Source organism: Peromyscus leucopus, chromosome 20, assembly GCF_004664715.2.
Source record: "Peromyscus leucopus breed LL Stock chromosome 20, UCI_PerLeu_2.1, whole genome shotgun sequence".
NCBI lineage: Eukaryota > Metazoa > Chordata > Mammalia > Rodentia > Cricetidae > Peromyscus > Peromyscus leucopus.
Window position 1 is genome coordinate 24,348,628 of NC_051080.1, and position 18,986 is coordinate 24,367,613.

Sequence of the window (18,986 nt, forward strand, 5' to 3'; positions counted from 1 at the left end):
AGCACTCACCTTGCCGAAGAGGTGGGACACCACCATGTCTGGCAGGGCTTGGGTCCATCCTGAGATCTGTGGAGGGTAAGCAAAGAAAAATTGGCAACTAGGACTCAACAGCAGAGACAGAAAGTCAGCCAGCCTGGGGCCCTGAAGGGCAGAGTGACATCTGGCTCCCTGAGCCTGATGCAGGTCTCCATGACATCCTGGCCAGAGCTTGACTCTGGGATGTGTGCCATAGACCAATTTAGTAAAGGCTTGCTCAGTAGCTTAGTACTATTGGGGTAAGGGGGAGCCTTTAAGATGTTGAGGTCCACAGTAGGCCACCTGGAGTAGTTTTGTTTATTTTTGCCCCCAGCCACTGCTATGGCTTACCGTCTTGCCATAGGGACCAAATCCTCCAAACTGGTGAGCCCACACAAGCCCGTTCTCAGCGGAAGTCCGTTACCTCATACATCTTGGATATCACACATCTGTTTGTGTGGCAGTGTGGCTCCTGTCTCTGGTCCCCTCCTGAACCTACCAGGCCAGGCCTGACTTTCCATCCAGTTCCTTCCTCTTACAGCCCACATCAAGGACACACAGCAAGTGGGATGGGACCATAACCTAGCTAGGCCAAGTTTTCCCTGCTCCCACAGCTCATCAGGTGCTCAGCACAGAGGCCCCACCCCAACACAGTGATCTCCTTATCCACAGCGCAGGGTCCACTCAGCCCCGACTACTCCTTCACCATCTCCTAGTTTCTCCTCTCCGTCCCAGTTTCTGGTCTATGAAGTCTTTGAATTCATTAATTACTTCCCACACCACCTCCCAAACGACTGTATACAGCAGGATCTGAAAGCACAGCAGTATGCAGATGGTGCTCAATAAATGTTCGGATCATGACATAAAATCCAAACCACTAGTTTACACAACAGGAACTGTATAAATGCTACATGTACACTGTAGGTGCTCTACAGATACGGCAAATACCACAGGTAGCCCTGCTTGGGTAGAGATGGTTAAGGAATTTGAGCCTTTGGCCTGCGGTCCTGGACTGGCCTAATGGCTACCTGCAGCTGCTGAGCACTGGGCTGGCTGAAGGCGTCTCTCATCTCTAACTGGAGGTGTTAAAACCCATGTCATCAGGACATAAGAAGGCTCCCACAGTAAGGATCCGATAAGGCAGCCGGGTATCCCAGGCTCTGACATTCATGTCTGGCATACCAAAGAATATGCAGGTTGCCCTTCAAGGCCAGAGGGACAGACATGGGGAATTCATTAAAACCAAAGCATATCTCGGCCGGAGGCCAGTGCCCCAGCCCTCCCTGCTTGGCTCAGAAGAGCTGAGCAGCATCCAAGTGGACCTAAATGGAATGTCCCTTTCTCAGCTGGAAAATAAAATAAAAACCAGGGAGGATGCTTTGCTCCTGACTGCCTTACAGGCAGGGCCAGGCCTATCCATGCTTCAGGAAGAATCCCAGCATCTTGCAGACAGGAAGGGGGTGGGTAAGGGTCGTGCCCTCTTCCCCAGCAGCTGCCCAAACTAACAAAACCACCATTCCAAATGAGAGAGCAATCACTCCAGCCTGAGCAGCTTTGTCCCACCCCGATCGGACGTTTCTCCCTATCCTTGGCAGATGCTGGGGACTTTACAGAAAAAAAAAAAAAGGAAAGCAATCATCACTTAAAAACAAAAATCAACAGGATAAACAGGGACCCTTGGGATAGCAGCCAGGGCAGAGTGACTTAGACCTTCTGAGCAGCAAATGGTTGCTAGCCTAAACAGAGCTGCGGAAGGTTGCTCTCTGTGCAGTAGGGAACGAGAAGAGTGGGACCAAGAAGGCGATCCCCTGGTGGGGGAGGCTGGGACCCCATCTGCCTGCCCTGCGCAGTCTCACCTTGGAGGCGGCCCAGTCCATCCAGCCTTCAGCACAGGGGTTCACATTCATGAGCACAAGGCCCTCCACCATCTCAGGGTTGTTGAGCTGTAATCGGAGACACAATGTGAGATACAACCAAGAGATAAAACTATTGAGGCCTTGAAGCCAATCATAGGAGAACCTTGCAGCCAATGATAACAGCTCCTTGACACAGTCAGAGCAGAACTGAGGCTCGGTCAAAAGTGGATGAGGTCCTCAGAAGAGCAGGAGGAAGAAGCCATAGAAGAAGAAAGAACACACTCACACTTGGAGGACCTGCTGATCCTTCACCTCACAGAGCTTCCGCTTCCCCAGATGCCCAATGATGCAATGGCCAAGCCACGCTAAGTGAGAAGGTCCCAGAAATGCCCTGTGACTCTGTTATCTGGAATGCCTATGTATTTAGGACTCCAAGACCATCCCAGCATCTACTTGAAGCTGATGCCCAAGCTGATTTGCACTTTGACGGTATGCCTGAGCATCATCGAGGCACTGCACTTTAGCAGGCATCAAAATACCTTGGGCTGAAGGACATGAGTCACTTTAAGGTAACTGGCAAAGGCATGAAAGGATACCCACAGTGCTGGCAATGGGCACTGCCACATTCTCATGTGGCTGACTCTTATTTAGACTCCATTAGGATCCCAGGGGACCTGGGTCACAAAATTCTGAGATAAAACATTGCAGGATCAGAGGACGCTGTGAGTGCGAAGCCATCCACATTTCCTGCTCAGTGAATAAGACCGGTGACCAAACGCCCTGTCTACTGTGGCATTTCAGCCCCAGAAAAACCAAAGCTGTTAGAATGAATGCATGAGAACACACACACAGGTACCCATGTAGCACATGCCACAAGTGGCCCTAGTGCCTCTTGCTGGGGAAATAGAAGTGGGTTTTTTGATGCTTCTCAAATTTCATTTATTTATTTACGTGTGTGTCTGTGTGAGTGCCACATACATGAGTGTGCAAGTATACACACCCAGCATAATCATGCAGAAGCCAGGGCAAGGCACATGTGTTTATCTCTGTTGCTCTCCACTGTGTTCCTTTGAGACAGGGTCTCTCATCAAATAGGAAGCTCACCTTTTAGGCTAGGCTTGCTGGCCAGGCACCTCTCCAGAGTCTCCACCTATCTCTACCCCATGCCCATGCTGAGGTTACAGGCACCTACAGCCACGCCTATCTTTCACATGGGTTCTGGGGATTCGAACTCCAGTCCTCAAGTCTCCATGCCTGCATAGCAACATTCTTTCCTACTAAGCTAGCTCCCTAGCCCCTAAGTAATTTTTTTTAAATGCAATTTTACAGATTGTAGAGGAACTTACTGCAAAGCGGGTCAGGATGTAGGCGCCAGCTCCTGTCCCCATGCCAATGACACTCTTGAGCCTAGAAACAAAGGAACATTCAGGTCACCAAAGGGAGATGTGATGGAGCCCCTGCCTACCCCAATAAACTGCGCTCACTTACTCCTAAGAGCTCCGCCCCTTAGATATCCTTGCTGAGAATGCCAACAAGTTCGCCCGTGCCATGAGAGGCAGGTGGCACTGATGTGCCCTCCAAGTCCAGAGCTGTGACCTTGGGAGCCTCATCCCTCCTGCTCCATTTCCCCTTGCTGCAGCCGGCCAAGGCTCTGAGACGCCTAGCGTTTACAGGAAGGTCCATTAAGACGATGGTTACCTCACCCCACTCACAAGCTTTAGTCTGGATGCTAAAACTCGGAATGAGAACAAATTGGGCCAGAACCATGGGGTTTAACCCTAGGCGAGGCTGCAGTGAGAAAGAAAAAGGGAGCTTGCCAGGGCAGCAGGAGAGTCTGGAGAGAGAAGCCAAGCTCCCACCATTCCAGTATATTCCATGGGATCAGAGGGCAAGGACAGAGTGGCACTGGGGCCACTCAAGAAGCAAGACTACAGTCAAGGGACACAGAGGGGGGCCAAGCTGGGGAAAACAGTGGGTACAAGCTGCAGCAAGCTCCTTTCTGGACTCATCTGAGAACTCCGACCTGCATTTTAGTGGTCAGGCCAAGGAAGAGAAGGAGGCCGGCAGCTGCCCTGCTGACCAAGCTGACAACCTTAGAAGAGACTCCCTTGCTCTTACCCAAACTGGTGAAGGACTCCAGGGAGCATTTCAGCCAGCTGATCCATTGAGGGGTACATGTACCTGTGGGAGACATGGCGAGGCAGATCTTGAGAACCCAGACCCTCGAAGAAACAAGTTATCCATACCAGGATATTCTGAAAGCCCAGACACCAGCTGTCCCCTCCACAGAGCAACACAAACATGACATATCACACCTCGGCATCCACTGTCTGAGGACACCCCACCCTAATCCTGCAGCTTCCTCTGTCCTGATCCTACACGACTCTTCTCAGCTACTTGGGAGCCCCTTGGCCATCTAGACTCACAAAGTGGCTAAGCAGAAGATCTATCCTATCTCTGATGAGCTGGGAACCGATATGACACAGATCACATGGCATTTCACAACTGTGGCCTCAGGAAGAAGGATCTAGAACAAGTGTGAAGAATCTGAACCCATGCAGTAGTTCATGGGTTGGGTACAGAGGTCAGGTTCTCTGTGAGGAAAGGAGCCTATGACAACCTAGCAGATAGACAGTAAGAGACTCGTGAGTCAGCAGAAAAGAGTGTCATGGGTGACGTGAGCTAGGAAAGGACACCAGGGAGGACATGGGTGCTGGGAGGACATGCCAGCAAAGGGATCCACTCTGTTCAAGTGGTCAGGAAGTGCTTCCTAGAGGAAATGCTGCGGAGACAGTGCCAGAGCCCAATGGGGGATGGATCCTAGACAGGGAACGTATATGGAGGACCCTAAAAGAGCTGAAAGAGCCTAGATGGTGTGGCTTTACTTAACTGGAAACAGTTTTAGGAGAAGGAGAGGGGGGAGCAAAAATATGGGGCTGCTTTTGGAGTGGTCGTACCTCAGCATAGAGCCTGAGTCTCCCAAGTACAAAATGGAAAAGCCACCTAACTATAAAGGATTCTGTTTCCTGTCATCTTCCTGGGGCTAGGTATACTAGAAAAGAGTGGCAGATTCCAAAGCAGGAAGTAGATTCCAAAAAGAAGGAGACAGCCATTGATCCCCAATCTTGTTTTGATGGCCCCAAGAAAAGGAGTATCGCCTAGTCCCAACTCCAGAGAACGGGAGGAAGCCACATCCTATTCCAACAGTGTTCTACACTGAAGTTGCCTGGTAAACTTGCGGGGCACACACCCCACATCTTACTGCAGGTAAACTTCATATATTACTCTGGGGAAGTCAGGTCTAGAAGCATCATGAGATGCTTCACTTGGGGAGTAAGAGCCTCTGTATGATGCCCTCATTTCTCAGACAGTTGTCCAAGCTGACTTAGTGGAGAGAGTCCTGATTTTGTCAGCTGTTTAACAGTTAACTGTACCCCATTGTTGAACAAGTACTTTATGCCTGTGCCTGTCCCTGAAGGAAAAAATTAATAATTAAGTTATTAAATAATTGATAATAAAATTCAATAGTTAAGAACTCGGACCAGTGATAAAGAGGATATGTGTCTGTCAATGCTAAGAGGGCACTCTGGGAAGCCTGTAAACTCAGGGAAAAGGCTGCTCCTGCATGTTCCATCCAGCATCCGTGTTGGAGGAGACCTCTAAGGTGGGCCTCCTGCATGACATATTGTTGAGAATAGGCAAGTCCAACCTCTATATCTGCTTTGGAAAACCAAAAGACTATGAGAGGTGCACAGCTGGGTGAGAACCCTGGGCAAGGGACCCTGATTCCCCCTGACGGAGCCTCCCATAGGCAGACCAGCCCTCCATTCCCATCCTGTGGCCTTTCATAAGCTCTGAAGCGCCCTCTGTGCCTCGGTGTCTTCACGAAGAATAAGCTAATAACTCCAGCCACAGGTAAGGATTAAGTGAAAATTTGTCATTGGGGAAGCATGACAGCAGTCAGGTCCCTCCCTCCCTTTTTCTTTTTCCCTTCTAGGTTTTCTCTGCTGCCTAGTTGGTCTTGGCGGGGCTATTTCCAGCCTTGCCCTTCACAGGTGAAATACACTGTCTCAAGTCAGCCTAGCTGGGATGTGGAGTCAGGGTTTACTGGACATAGTATCTATCAGTTTGAGATAGGAAGAAGTCCTCAGAAAGATGGTAGCCACACACTAACAATGTTGCAATGCACTCTTAAAGACATTGCTATTTAACTATTTAAATAGCCATTTAAGGCTAGGAAGACGGCTCAGCAGTTTAAGCTCTTGCCACCCAAGCATGAGGAGCAGGGTTTGGATTCTGAGAGCCTATGGAAATGCTGAGCAGGCATGGTGGCCTGCCTGTAATTCCAGCCACAGATGATGGAGATAGGGCATCCCTAAAGCAAAGAAGCTAGTAAGACTAACCATTATCAGTGAAGTCTGGGTTTGATTGAGAGACCCTGCCTCAATGAGTAAAGTAAACAGTGATTTGGGGTAATTCCCCACATCATCTTTGGGTATCTACACATCAATGCAGATGCACCCACACGAATAAAAACATGTCTACACACATGAAAGCACAACACACATACACAATGGAAAAGGAAACAAGTTAAAGGGTAAATGTTATGGTATACACACATGTAGCCATAAAACAAACAAACAAAAACACTGAAATAAAATATGCTGTCTTGGGTTTTCTTCTTTTGGTTTTAAAAACTTTTTTGGAGATGGTTTTGCAATGAGCCCAAGCTGACCTCAAACTAGCGATCCTCCTGCCTCAGCTTCCCAAGTGCTGGGATTCCCGGTATGCACCTCCAGGCCCAGCTTAGAAATTGTAGATCTAGTATTACCATGGCTAATTTTTATTTTATGTTGATTGACATTCCCCACCCCACCTGCTCCTGGGGTAAAGGTCTCTGCTCTTACCCCACTGGGAAGGAAGGGGCACCATCCTGTTGACCAGGAGCATCCACGTGGCAAACAGCAAAATGTTGTGTGATCTCCTGCATGTCCTCGGAGTTGAAGAGGGGGTTATAGCAGGTCTTGTCTGCAGGAAGACATGAGAAAGAGGTTAGGAGAGGGGGCTGGCAGCAAAGCACACTCATTTATTCCTTCACCCAGCAGCAGCTGGGAGGAGCTCCCTAGTGGGTGCATCTCTGTGAGTTCGAGGCTAACTTGGTCTACACACAGAGCGTTCTAGACCAGTTACACTAGACAGGTTCACATAGGGAAACGCTATCTCAAAAGAAAGAGTACAAGTCTGCCCACCCCACCCCCAGGACTCCCTCTGGAGACAGAAGCAGGTAGAAGTCGGAGCTAAGATCTGGTACAGGGTAGAACTGATCCCTAAGCTCCTTGATTCCTCCTCTCTGGCAAGATGGCCATGGGGACAGTACAAGGCATATCCATTTCTCTGGGACTTCCAGGCTGTAGAATCTGGGACACCATTCAAGGCACACATAATTTTCAAACAAAAAGTGTCTGCCTGTGTCTTCTGGAATGAGCTTCTCACTTGCTAGGCGGCTGAGGCAAAACCAGTCAGCTGTGTAGTTGAGGCTGGCCTTGAACTCCTGATTTTCTGCCTCCTCTCACAAGTGCTAGGACCAGAGAGGGGAGCACCAATACCACCACACCTGGCTTTTGTTGTTGTTGTTGTTGTTGTTGTTGTTGTTGTTGTTGTTGTCTGTAGCTCAGGCTGACCTGTAATTTACTATGTAGTCTAGGTTGGTCTCCAACTCACAGCGATCCCCCGGCCTCAGCTTCCCAAATGCTGGGATGACAAGCATAAGCCATCAAGTCTGGTTTACTTCCTGTCATCTTAAAAACCCAATGTGTCAGCATTCACTACAACACTGTGTATAAAACACTTAAGTCCAAAAAGCCCAAGTATCCATCCCCTAGAGTGGTGGTTTGAACAAAAATGACCTCATAGGCTCATGTATTTGAGCGCTTAGTCATCAGAAGCTGGCACTATTTAAAAAGATTTAGAAGAATTGGGAGTAGCCTTGTTGGAGTTGGGTAGCCTTGTTGGAAGGAGTGTGTCACTGGAGGTGTGGGCTTGGAGGTTTCAGAAGCCCATGCCATGCAGCCATGTAGTCTCCCCCTCTTCCCACTTGCAGATCAGGATGTAGCTCTGAGCTACATCCCCAGCATCACACCTGCCTGTCTCCATGCTCTCTGCCATGACCATGCACCCAACCTCTAAAACTGTAAGCAAGCCCCTCATTAAATGCTTTCTTGTACAAGCATTGCCTTGGTCGTGGTGTCTCTTCACAGCCATAGAACAATGCCTAGGAAGAAAGTTGGTACTGGGAGTGGGGTATTGCTGTGACAGGCCTGACCACGATGTTTGTTGGAGAAATATGTATGAATAAGTGCGGTTTCCATTCAGTAGGATCCTATTCACCATCAAAGAAGTGAAATAGTGCCAAAGGCTACAACAAATATAAATCTTGAAAACATAGACAAAGCCAGTCATGAGCCAATCAGGAAGGACCACACACGGAAGGGGTGCGCTTATATGACAGGCTAGAGACATACAGAAGGAAAGAGAGTGTCCTCGGCAGGGCTGGGGAGTGTGGAAGATCAGGGCAGCGGAGGAAGGGATCAAGGCTTCTTTTCAGAGTGACTATAGTGTCCTAAAGCTGTTGGTGCTGCTGGCTGCTCATCTCTGGAGTGACAGGAAAGGCTGTTGCATGTATTCATGTTTAAGTCCCTCTAACAAGTTGTTAGGTGGCAGAGGCACTTGCTTCCTGTCCCCAGAGCATCCGGTACTAATAGCACTGAACCACACACAGTGTGATTCAGGTTTTTTCCAGGCTGAGGCAGGAGTTCCCTCTGGAATATCTCTAAGACGTCCCCCAAACAGAAAGAGCTGCTGACTTCCTCTAGCCCTCCCTAGCTGGCATTTCCCCTGACCCCCACCCAAGTGACCGGACTCTCCAAACTTACGGTTCATGCCGATGTCATGATAGGTGAGGATGACTGGACGGTTGCCCTTGGGGGTCCCACACAGTGTGACATGCAGGGAGCCATGTAGGGTCTCAATGTCCTGCTCCTGAGGAGAGATCACAGACAGAAGCCCGTCACATGGGATTCACAGCAGCAGTGTGACTGATTCACGGACTGTGGACAGCTGTCATGTCCCCAACTGTGTGCTAGGGATGCCTCAAGCCCACACTGCCTTTGGTCCCCAGAGCTCTGCACTGGCGACAACAGATGTCTGGGGCCAAAGGAGGAAGGGAAGGGAGAGGAAAGCTGTGTCAGGAGGCAGAAGACAGGGCCCTGGCCTGTTGTACCCTACACTGTCCCTACACTCCAGGAACAGGTGGACGCAGCCACACTCCCTGAAAAATACTTTGTTTTCTGTATCTGGTATGAGCTTCCTCGATTTCCTGCTCCTGTGCCTCACCTCTCCTATGGGCAATAAATATTTGCTTATTTGAGGCTTCCTAGAAGTCACTCCCCATTTCAAAGGACAACCTCCGGCTCCTGTGGGAACACACAAAGCGGTATTTTGAGTAAGAATCCCCCCCCCCCCCCCCCGCCCTGTAGGCTCTTATATTTGAATGCTTAATCAGCAGGGAATGGAACTCTTCAATAGGATTAGAATTTGAAAATTAGGAGCAAAGGCCTTGTTGGGAAAGTGTGTCACTGGGGGGTGGGCTTTGAGGTTTCCAATGCCCACACCTGGCCCAGTGTTCCTCTTTCTTCTCCCCCACTCCCTGTCCTGATTCCTTGGCCTGTGGATAAGGATATAGCTCTCAGCTACTGCTCCAGCACCATATGTGCTGCCATGCTGCTTGCATGATGATAATGGACACACACAGACACACACACAGACACACACACAGACACACACACACACAGACACACACACACACACACACACACACACACACACACACACACACACACACACAGAGGCTCCCTTGACTCCAGTATCTGTTGATATTCACCTCTCCTGTTTCACAGGCTGAGGTCAATTCCCCCATTGCACCGCTCAAATGTCATGTAATATTAGGTGATACCAACCAATATTAGAGCCAGCCTCCATCACTGCAGAAGTGGACTGGGCTTGACCTAGCAAAGCTTACCTAGCAGCCATCATATTACCACAAGGCAAAGGTCTGCCTGCATCAAACCATCATCCCAGGGCTGATAAAGGCAGAAAGAAGGTAGAAGCCTCAGCATGGCATCCACCTCCTGGGGCTGTCAGTGTGGTGGGCTAACTACTTCCCATTCTGGACTGACCAGGGAACCTGCAATGATCCACCTAAATCCTTTCTCTCTCCTGCTCCACTCTGAGGCCACTTTTTAGTAATCCACAGTCCTCCTCATACACCCTCATAAAAGCAAGGAGCATGTCCATCTTTCTTCCACCCTTAAAAAGACAGGCTCCACCTCAGCTCCCTGTGGGTGTTTCACAGGCTGAAGTCAATTCCCCCACTGCACTTCTCAAATGTCATGTAATATTAGGTGATACCAACCACAGCCAGACTCCATCACTGTGGAAGTGGATTGGGCTTGACCTAACAAAGCCTACCTAGCAGCCATCGTATTACCACAAGGCTTATTACTTCCCGGTCATTGTCATCTGAACCTCCCATGTAGATAGTTGTGAGCCTCTATGACCTTCTGTGACCCTGCCTTTGTCCCATGTTGCCTGTCCTCTTTGCTGTCAATCAAGGCTTCTGAGGACCCAAGACACACATCTCCCAGGAGCCAATTTCCTCATCTGAGAGCAACAGCTTCCTCCTCTGATATGGTTGACTCTTGGCTGCCCTCCCCAGGTCAGCTGGAGACACTGAGGCCTTTCTTGTAGCTGGACCATTTCTCTCCAGACCATCTCTGGCAAGAGCCCTGTGCTATGTGGCACCTCCGTCCACCACTGGTGGTCAGAGTCAGGCAGGGGACGCAGAGGCAGGTGCACCAATCCACCAGCTGTGCTTTCCTGAACCTGTCACTCCACTCACTCACAGAGGTTGGAAATACCAGAGCCTGCTTTCACCTCAGAAGGCCACTGTGGATCAGCTTGCCACAGACGTGAGATTAAAGCAGGACACTGAAAATTCCAGGTGCCACCAATCTTCTCCCAGAATCTGAGACCCATACAAGGTTCCTGAGGCGGAAGACAAGAGACAAGAGTGGCATCCATGGTCGAATGTGAGATGATAAGGGATGGGGGAGCCACCCACTCAGGAGCTATGGTCTGGGAAGTCACCCTAAACTGCCTTGGGAGCAGCCTCCTTCCTGCAAGACTTTGAGTGACCAGAATAAGGCTGTGAAGCCCACAGGGACAGGGATTCCCCGACTGGGGCACTAATGGAGCACAAACAGATGTTCATGCATGTACAACAGAGCATGTGGGTGTACTTGTACAGCAGCGCTCATGCCTGTACTGAAATAGCAGCGCATATGTTTGTAGTAGGGGTGCAATGCCTCTGGGTGAACTAGCACAACAGTGCACATGGATGTACAAATACAGCAGCAAGCACAGACGAGTGACTAACGTGGTGCACACGGATGTACTGGAATTGCAGTGCTCATAGATTGGTTGGTAAAGCAGCACACATAAATATCATACCATTACAACACTGCACACAGATACGCATGTGCTGGTTTTAAGTAGAGCAGTGCACACACTTGTGTCCTAGTATACAGTGCACATGGATGTCTCTGAACAGCAGTGCACATGCATGTACTAAGCGCATCAGCACACATGGGTGTACTAGTAAAGGAGTGTGCAAGGATTCACCAGTACAAAACAGAAAGAACGGACCCTCATTCCAGGGTCTCACCTCCAGAGTACAGTGTCTGACTGCTGTTTCCTTTTTTTTTTTTTTTTTTTTTTTTTGCTAGTTGTACACACGGGAGGTGGAACCAAGGACCTCGCACCCACTGGGCAAGTGCTCTATCCCCGAGCTACATCCCCAGTGCAGCATCTCACCAAGGCCTCGCCCTAGGTGGCCGTGGTCATGCACATCTGTAACACCAGCACTGAAGAGGATAAATCAGGAGGATGGAGAGTTTGAAGACAGCCTGGGCTACACACCGTCTCAAGCACCTATGAGCACACAGACACTCAAGAGCTGGCCCTGTCCCCACCAAGGCAGAGAGGGGCAGAGGGTCCTAACCCTGACCACTTTTGCAGCAGGCAAGCCCAGAGCGCTCCCCTCTTCACTCTGCAGAATAAGAATTTTAACCTGTGGCAGTGTCTATGAGGGAATGATGATACCGCAAGCGCAGGCAGGCATTGGCGCAGGCACAGGCAGGCACAGCCAGGTACAGGCAGACACAGGCAGGCACCAGAAGACACAACCAGGGATAGGTAGGCACTGGCATGCACAGGCAGGGACACCTAGCTCCTTGAGCCCCCAGCACAGGGGTCTCCTGATCGCTATGCCTTATCGCCCCCAAAACAAGTCCCTCCCCGCCCCCGCTGGGAACATAGAGTCCAGCCCTGCCTCCCTCTCCTCTTTCCCTTCAGTCTCAGCACTTCTTTCCTGCCCAGAGCAAGCTCTGGAAAAATCCATAGGACAGGAGCAACAGCGCAGCCCCACGGGACACGGGTCATCTGCTGGCCCCGCAGCCACCATGGAAACAATGGTCCATTGTGGGGCCACATTCTTCATTGTCCTCGGGGCTGACCCACATGGCTCCTTCTAAAAATAGGCCAAGCCAGCCTCCCTGCGGATCCTACTCTTCAAACCCTTGTCCCATGTGACAAGCCTTCGGGGCCTCACCTCTACGAAGGGACAGCATGCTCCCAACCCAGGAGCCTTAGCAACAGTGACGTGAGGGCAAGGGGAGTTGGGACACACCAGGCAGAGGGGACCCTTAGCACTTAGCTACCACTGAGAGCAGCTAAGGGATGGAGATGCACATCTGGCTTTGGCTCTCCTCTTTAGAAGCCTTACAGACTGTAATTTCAACTCGAAGGGTCGCCCCTCTACCCAAGAAAGAAGTGCTGCCCTGGTGTAGCGTCCTGTTCTACATGGACGATGTCTGTGCAAAGCAGGGCTCAGGGCTGCAGGGACATCGGAACTGCATGCTGCTTTCCCTGTCCTGGTGCCCACAGTGGACAATCCCCTGTGCTGGAGTCTTCAGGCGACATCTCTGGCTGGGATGCTATGGGAACCTGTCTTTTGCTCCTCCAGCTCTACAGCCTCACACTCAATGCTACAGCAGGTCCAGAGATAAGAGAGCAAAAGACCCATCTCAGAGGTCATACAGTCAGGAAGACAGGAGACAAATCCCATCTCTCACTTGCTCTGAAAAGTCTAGAAACTACCTTTCTTAGGGGCGGGGTGGCTTATGAAGGTGTCAGCAAGGACCACTGCAGTCACTCCATCCTACTGCAGACCCCACCTGGAGCGTCTTCACAAGTTCTCATGGGATCCATGGGACTCCACTACCTAACGACTACCATCCCGCATAGATGAGGAAGCTGAGGGAGGCTCAGAGAGGTCAAGTCACGTGCCTGAAGTCACACAGCTAAGATGGTGGCACAGTGTTTGACCTAATCTTGGATTTAGACAGCCCAGGTTCAAAGCCTGGTCTCTGAAGGCCCATTCTCTACTTTGTGCAGATGAAGAAGTTTAGGAAAGCAGTAAGCAACACATCCTCTGACCCCCTGGGGACCACCTGCACACTGGGTCCCTGTTCCTCTTCCCAGCAGCTTAACCTGTGTATGGTTACACCAGCACGTGGAACTGAGAGTAACTAATACCTGTTCTGGTTATCCTGCTAAAGTGTGCACACCTGTCCTCACTGCAGGACACACACCTGTCCCCAACACACCGTCCTCACTGCAGGACACACACCTGTTCTCAACACACCTGTCCTCACTGCAGGACACACACCTGTTCTCAACACACCTGTCCTCACTGCAGGACACATATCTGTCCTCACTTCAGGACACACACATACACATGTGCCTTTGTGCACAGGGCATCGGACACAGAAAGGTCTCAACACAAGCCCCATCTGCCTAGAGAAGCCTTTCCCACCACACCATGCCACACACACAACACACAAACACACACCCTTGTTCTCTCGGCTGTACATGCTACCATCAGGGCTACCCATTCACAGCATAGCGACATACCCAGACCAGCCTGGGACTTCCAGAGAGAAGTCCTAGCCCTGAGACAGAGAGGGTCCAACCCAGACTGGATACTTAAGAGTTCAATGAATGACCCATATGGCCAATAAGCCAGCAAACAGACATGCTCTTGCCCCTAGTTCATACTTCCTGCAAGTAGGGAATGGCACTTGGGGACACCTCCGAAGAAACACACCTCTGTCTGAGAGGTTGAACACTGCAACAGACTCTCTCTGGACCCTGAGATGGGGAGCGTCTGATCTACGTGGGAATCCCCGTTGTGCACCAATGTGACTATGTCTAGCCAATCTCTCCTTTGTCCTGTGTGTCTTCTGTGTCCAAGGATGGTCAGGAAAGACTACTCCAGCAAAAGAAATGCCAGCAGAATTCTTTCACATTCCTGGAGACTTTTAAAGCTAACAGATCAATACTGGAACTTTTTTTTGTATGTATCTTTCTCTCTTGCCCTTTCACCTGTTTCCTATCTGGACCATGTACGGGATGCTCAGGGATTTCGCAGCTACGTTATTAAACATGAGGACAAAAGCTACACATTTGGAATGATGGAGTGGGAAGATGGAGGGAATCTGGGGCTGAGTGGTATTCATCTCCTGCTAATTATAAACAGGAACCATGCTTGTTTAGGGAACTGTGGTGTGAGGGCTATTCATCCACGTGCACGTCCGTTAGGTGTCATTGTTACACGTTATCAGCCATAGCCGAGAATCCCTGCCCTTAACCGTCAGCCTGGGTCTGCTCTGGCTTCATTTGCGCTGTGATAAATACCCTGACCAAAAGCAGCTTAGGAAGGAGAGGGTTGACTTCAGTTTACAACTCCACACTACAGTCCGTCATTGAGGGAAGTCAAGACAGAAACTTGAAGGCAGGCCTGTTTGCACTTCCACACACCGCTACTGCCAAGAAACTTAGGCCACAGCCACAGAAGTACGGTGGGAAACACCGAAGATACGACTTGCCGGCTGGCAGGTCGGTTTGCACTTAGCTAGCTTTCTTATATAGCTCAGGACTACCTGCCTAGGGAATGGTGCCACCCACTATTCACTGAACTCTCTACATCAATTAGCAATGGAGACAATCCGCCGCAGACATGCTCATAGAATAGCACGAGATTCTCTTCCCAGATAACTCCATGACAGCTAAAGCTAATCATAACAGGGGTCAGGGCAAGCCTGCTTCTCCCCAGGCTGCCACCCACAACTAAGACCCAGAAGTGCTTTTCACATTGCTACCTCTCTCCATGTTGGTTGTTTAACTGCTGGAGAGGTGATTGCTGGGGAGACAGATGGCTTAAGTCACTGGCTGGATACTCTAGGACTCTAGACACCAGCAACTGCAGCCGCCATAATCTCACTCTTTCCTGAAGGGCCTGGGCAGACACCAGAGGATGGCACTCTCCAGGTTCTAAGGCAGCTAGTGGTATGGACCGCCCCTCCCCCAGGCCAGCAAGCCTGGAGTCAAGCCACACCACAGTGGGGACACTGGGGGATGAGACTATAAGGACCCAAGGCTCCACCACCCTTTGTATCACCATCCTACAGGGACAGAGAAGAGAAGCTATAGGTCACAGTTGTTTGGACACTGGGTCAGCCCAGGTCACAGAAAACACCTAAGGTCACAGTGGAAAGCCAGAGTCCCCAAGGAGGGCAGACAGGGGAAGAATGTTCTTGGGACAGGGAAAAGAAAAAGGAGTGATCAATGGCTACCCACAAGATAGTAAAGAAGCACAGTGGTCTGAGCATAGGATCAAGATACATGGATGAAAGGCTGGCCATACCCTCTGTGGTAGTGACCCATCCCCTTGTTTCACGATTAGAACTAAGCGTTGGTGAAGAGAAGCAGGGAACCAAAGACAGGGGCCTTCTGTCCATGGCTCTCCAGTTCCCAGAGGAAGGTCTATCTGGGTCAGCCTGACAGATCCTGGCCTGGGGCAGACATGTCCGCACAGCTCTAAGTCTCAGCCTAGACAGCTTGCCTTTACTGTTCCAGGGGGATATTTCTAGGAAACCCCAGAGCAGGCAGGTGGCATGCCACATCCATCCAGATGCACAATGGGGTTTCTGAATATCAGAAGCTTCTCTGGGAAGTAAGACCAGGAAAAGGAAAAGGACAGGAAATGGGAGATTATGAACTCTCAGCCTTCTGTGGGAGTTCTGCCCCCTCTAGCCATGAGGAATGAAAACAAGAAACAAAGGTGTAGAGAGAAAGAACTTAGCCCAAGATGGCTGCTTGTTGGATGTTCCCATAAGCTAATGGGCTTGCAACAGAAGGGTAGAGACACAGCCTCCAGCCTGACTTGCTCCCGTGAAACAAGGAAGTAGGAACCGGACTCAGGATTCCCCGAGGCCAGCCACCCTGTCTGGCCCTCTACCCTCCAGGACGCCCTGAAGGGAACAGCTGTTCATTTTCCAGAGTGCTCTGTGTGCACTCACATATTCCCATGGCAACCAAACTAGATGAAGCCATTTTCACAAGCGCAGGGCCTAGGTAGAAGACATTAGCCAACTGAGGACTTAACAGCAAAAGCCAGCCAACCAGCCTGGAGCCAGAAGTGACAGGGTAGAGACAGAGTGGACCTCAGCTCCCCCACCCCCCCCACCTCCCCAAACTACTTGGAAAGGAGACCCTGGCTCTGGATACAGGAACTGAGTCAGCTTCAACACCCATCTCATCATCACGTGACTTCCCTGGAGTTATATTTTAGATGTTAACACAAAGTGGGCCGATGCATTGCCCTTACTAGTGTCATGAGACTCACATATGGCTGTTTGGGGAAAGCACAGCACGGTTTCCAGAAGACACTCTGGTTCAGAAGTCAGCCCTTTCAACTCTACAACCTTCCTGGACTATTGTGTTTTCAGGATTCAGCCTAGACTTAAACTTAGGACTATCCCAATAGTACCCCTGGGCATCTTCACACAGATCTCCCTGCAAAGACAGATAACACTGTGTGTGACCTAGTACGGAAGCCCTGGTACATCCACTGGCCTAGACAGACTCATCTAGAGCAGCAGGGCAGGGCTGGGCCATCTCAAAGGCACCTGCCAATTTTGATCATCTTGAATTCCAGAATTGTAGTCAAAGGAAATAAGTTCAAATCCCACACAGTGCCCCAAGCCCCACTCATAAAACTTATAGACAGAGCCGCCATCCTCTGAGGACAGCTCTCCCAGCAGGACCAGATCCAACCGTATCCTTCCTGAAGCACTGTAGGCTAGCAGCCACCAGCTGGCACACTAAAGGATCCAGAGAGCATTTAGCAAAGGGACATGCATCAATATGAGCTAGAACAGTGCCCAGCTCAGACAAGCAGATCGCCCTAAGGTGACATTGGCAAGGAGACACAATGCCCATACCACTTGGTCAGGCAGTCAAGCCATCTCCAGAGAAGATCAATCCCTCTTCTTGGTGACAGAGTGTCTTCTGGTTAGCTCTGAGCTAGGGAGCACACATTTCTATTCACTAAAAAGACTTCAACTCTTAAGACCACAGAAAAGGGAGAGTCAGCTAGGTTCACTGAAAATGACAAAATGGGAGTTGTTCTCCGTGTGGCCATCCAGACTGCCTTCAGATGGGCATGGTAGGCAGCTGGGTTCCTCAAGCCAACTCCCATGATGTGGGAGGAACAGGTAGTGAATGAAGATGCTGAATGGCTGCCAAGAAGGCACAGACATTGTAAGCTTCACACCGCCTCCCCGCAAAGACTTAACAAGTAATCAGTGGAATAGTACAAGCCATGTGGTTGGCCAGACAGACCGAAGAGGTACGGCAGAGGCAAGACATAGTGTAGTCTTAATGACAAGGGATCCCCAAGTCTGAAACTAGAGGAAAGTTCTGCATGGGAGAGTTCCAGCCAAGCTTGGACTCATGGGACCACCTTCTAGATGCTGTCATAGGATAATGAAATGATAACACGGGTGACTGCATTTTCACCAAGAGCACAGGGCACCTGCCTGGCTTGTCCATGAGCCTCATGGCAGATAAGTGGCATCGTTTTATTACAACATGTTGTGCTTTGGGGTTACAAAGATATGTAAAATTAGCGAGTCACCAAAATACAGCTGTTACGTGGTCTCACTTACATAAAGTGCTTGGAAACAACAAACTCATTCACAGAAGGTAAAATGGTAGTGGGAGCGTCTAGGAGAGGAAAGATGGACTTTTAAAATCTACGCATTTACTGCCCCCAAACCACACACTTAAAAGTGGTAAACATGTCACCTGCTCTGTGTATTTTACCACCATGAAAATCAGAGGAAACCCACAACATATGATGGGGTGTGTTCTGCTTGACCCAGCACTGATGTTATAGCCCCAACTTTACCCTCTCTATAATACAAAGTCACTTTTAAGAGTCTATAGACTTTTCCATATCACAAAGGAGGAAACTGAGGCTGGAGGGACTGGGTTGATAACCAGAAAAGGGCAACTGATGCTCACATCGCACACTCTCCGAGTCCACACACAGCCTTCACTCTGAGAACAGATAATTACTATATAAATCATGCACTGAGCAGGGAGGCCCACAGAGCAAAGGAAGCAAGTCACCAGGCTCTTATCAGGGAGAGGCTTGTGTGGCGCAGCCCTGACTGCACAGGTGGGCCCCCTGGGACCGTCAGTTACAGCTCTGCTCAGCCCACACAGCCACTTAAGTAACCACAGTCTCAGGGGACAGTTTCATGGCTCTTACTACCCTGGGACAAGAGGACACAGTGATTAGAAACAGGATCGTGTGTCACAACCTTAGCCACCACTGACAGATAACTTCGGCTCCTACTCTGTCCTTCCATGTCTCCAGCAGGACAGAGCAGGGCTGGACAAGATAAACCAAAGTCCTCAGGATACTCCATTGACCTCCAGCGTACCACAGTACCTGCACATCCCTGAGTCCTAGAAAGGGAGATGGATGGTGCGGAGTTCTGGACATTGTACACAAAGCAAGGAGACCAAACATACCAGCTCAAACGGTGAGCCAAAAATGTACATTTTCCCCAGTGCAGCCAAACCTGG

The 18,986-nt window shown here is 50.1% G+C and overlaps 1 protein-coding gene across 1 annotated transcript in view; it reads right to left on the reverse strand.

Annotated features, from left to right (window-relative positions):
• Ndrg1 (N-myc downstream regulated 1) overlaps positions 1-18,986 on the reverse strand; it is a 47,737-nt gene that overhangs the window by 13,183 nt on the left and 15,568 nt on the right. Inside the window, exons 4-9 of the mRNA XM_028876003.2 lie at positions 8,804-8,909; positions 6,779-6,899; positions 3,990-4,052; positions 3,218-3,278; positions 1,872-1,958; positions 10-66 (exon numbers count right to left, since the gene is read on the reverse strand). Of these exons, the coding sequence (XP_028731836.1) occupies positions 10-66; positions 1,872-1,958; positions 3,218-3,278; positions 3,990-4,052; positions 6,779-6,899; positions 8,804-8,909 (495 nt within the window). The remainder of the gene's footprint in view (positions 1-9; positions 67-1,871; positions 1,959-3,217; positions 3,279-3,989; positions 4,053-6,778; positions 6,900-8,803; positions 8,910-18,986) is intronic.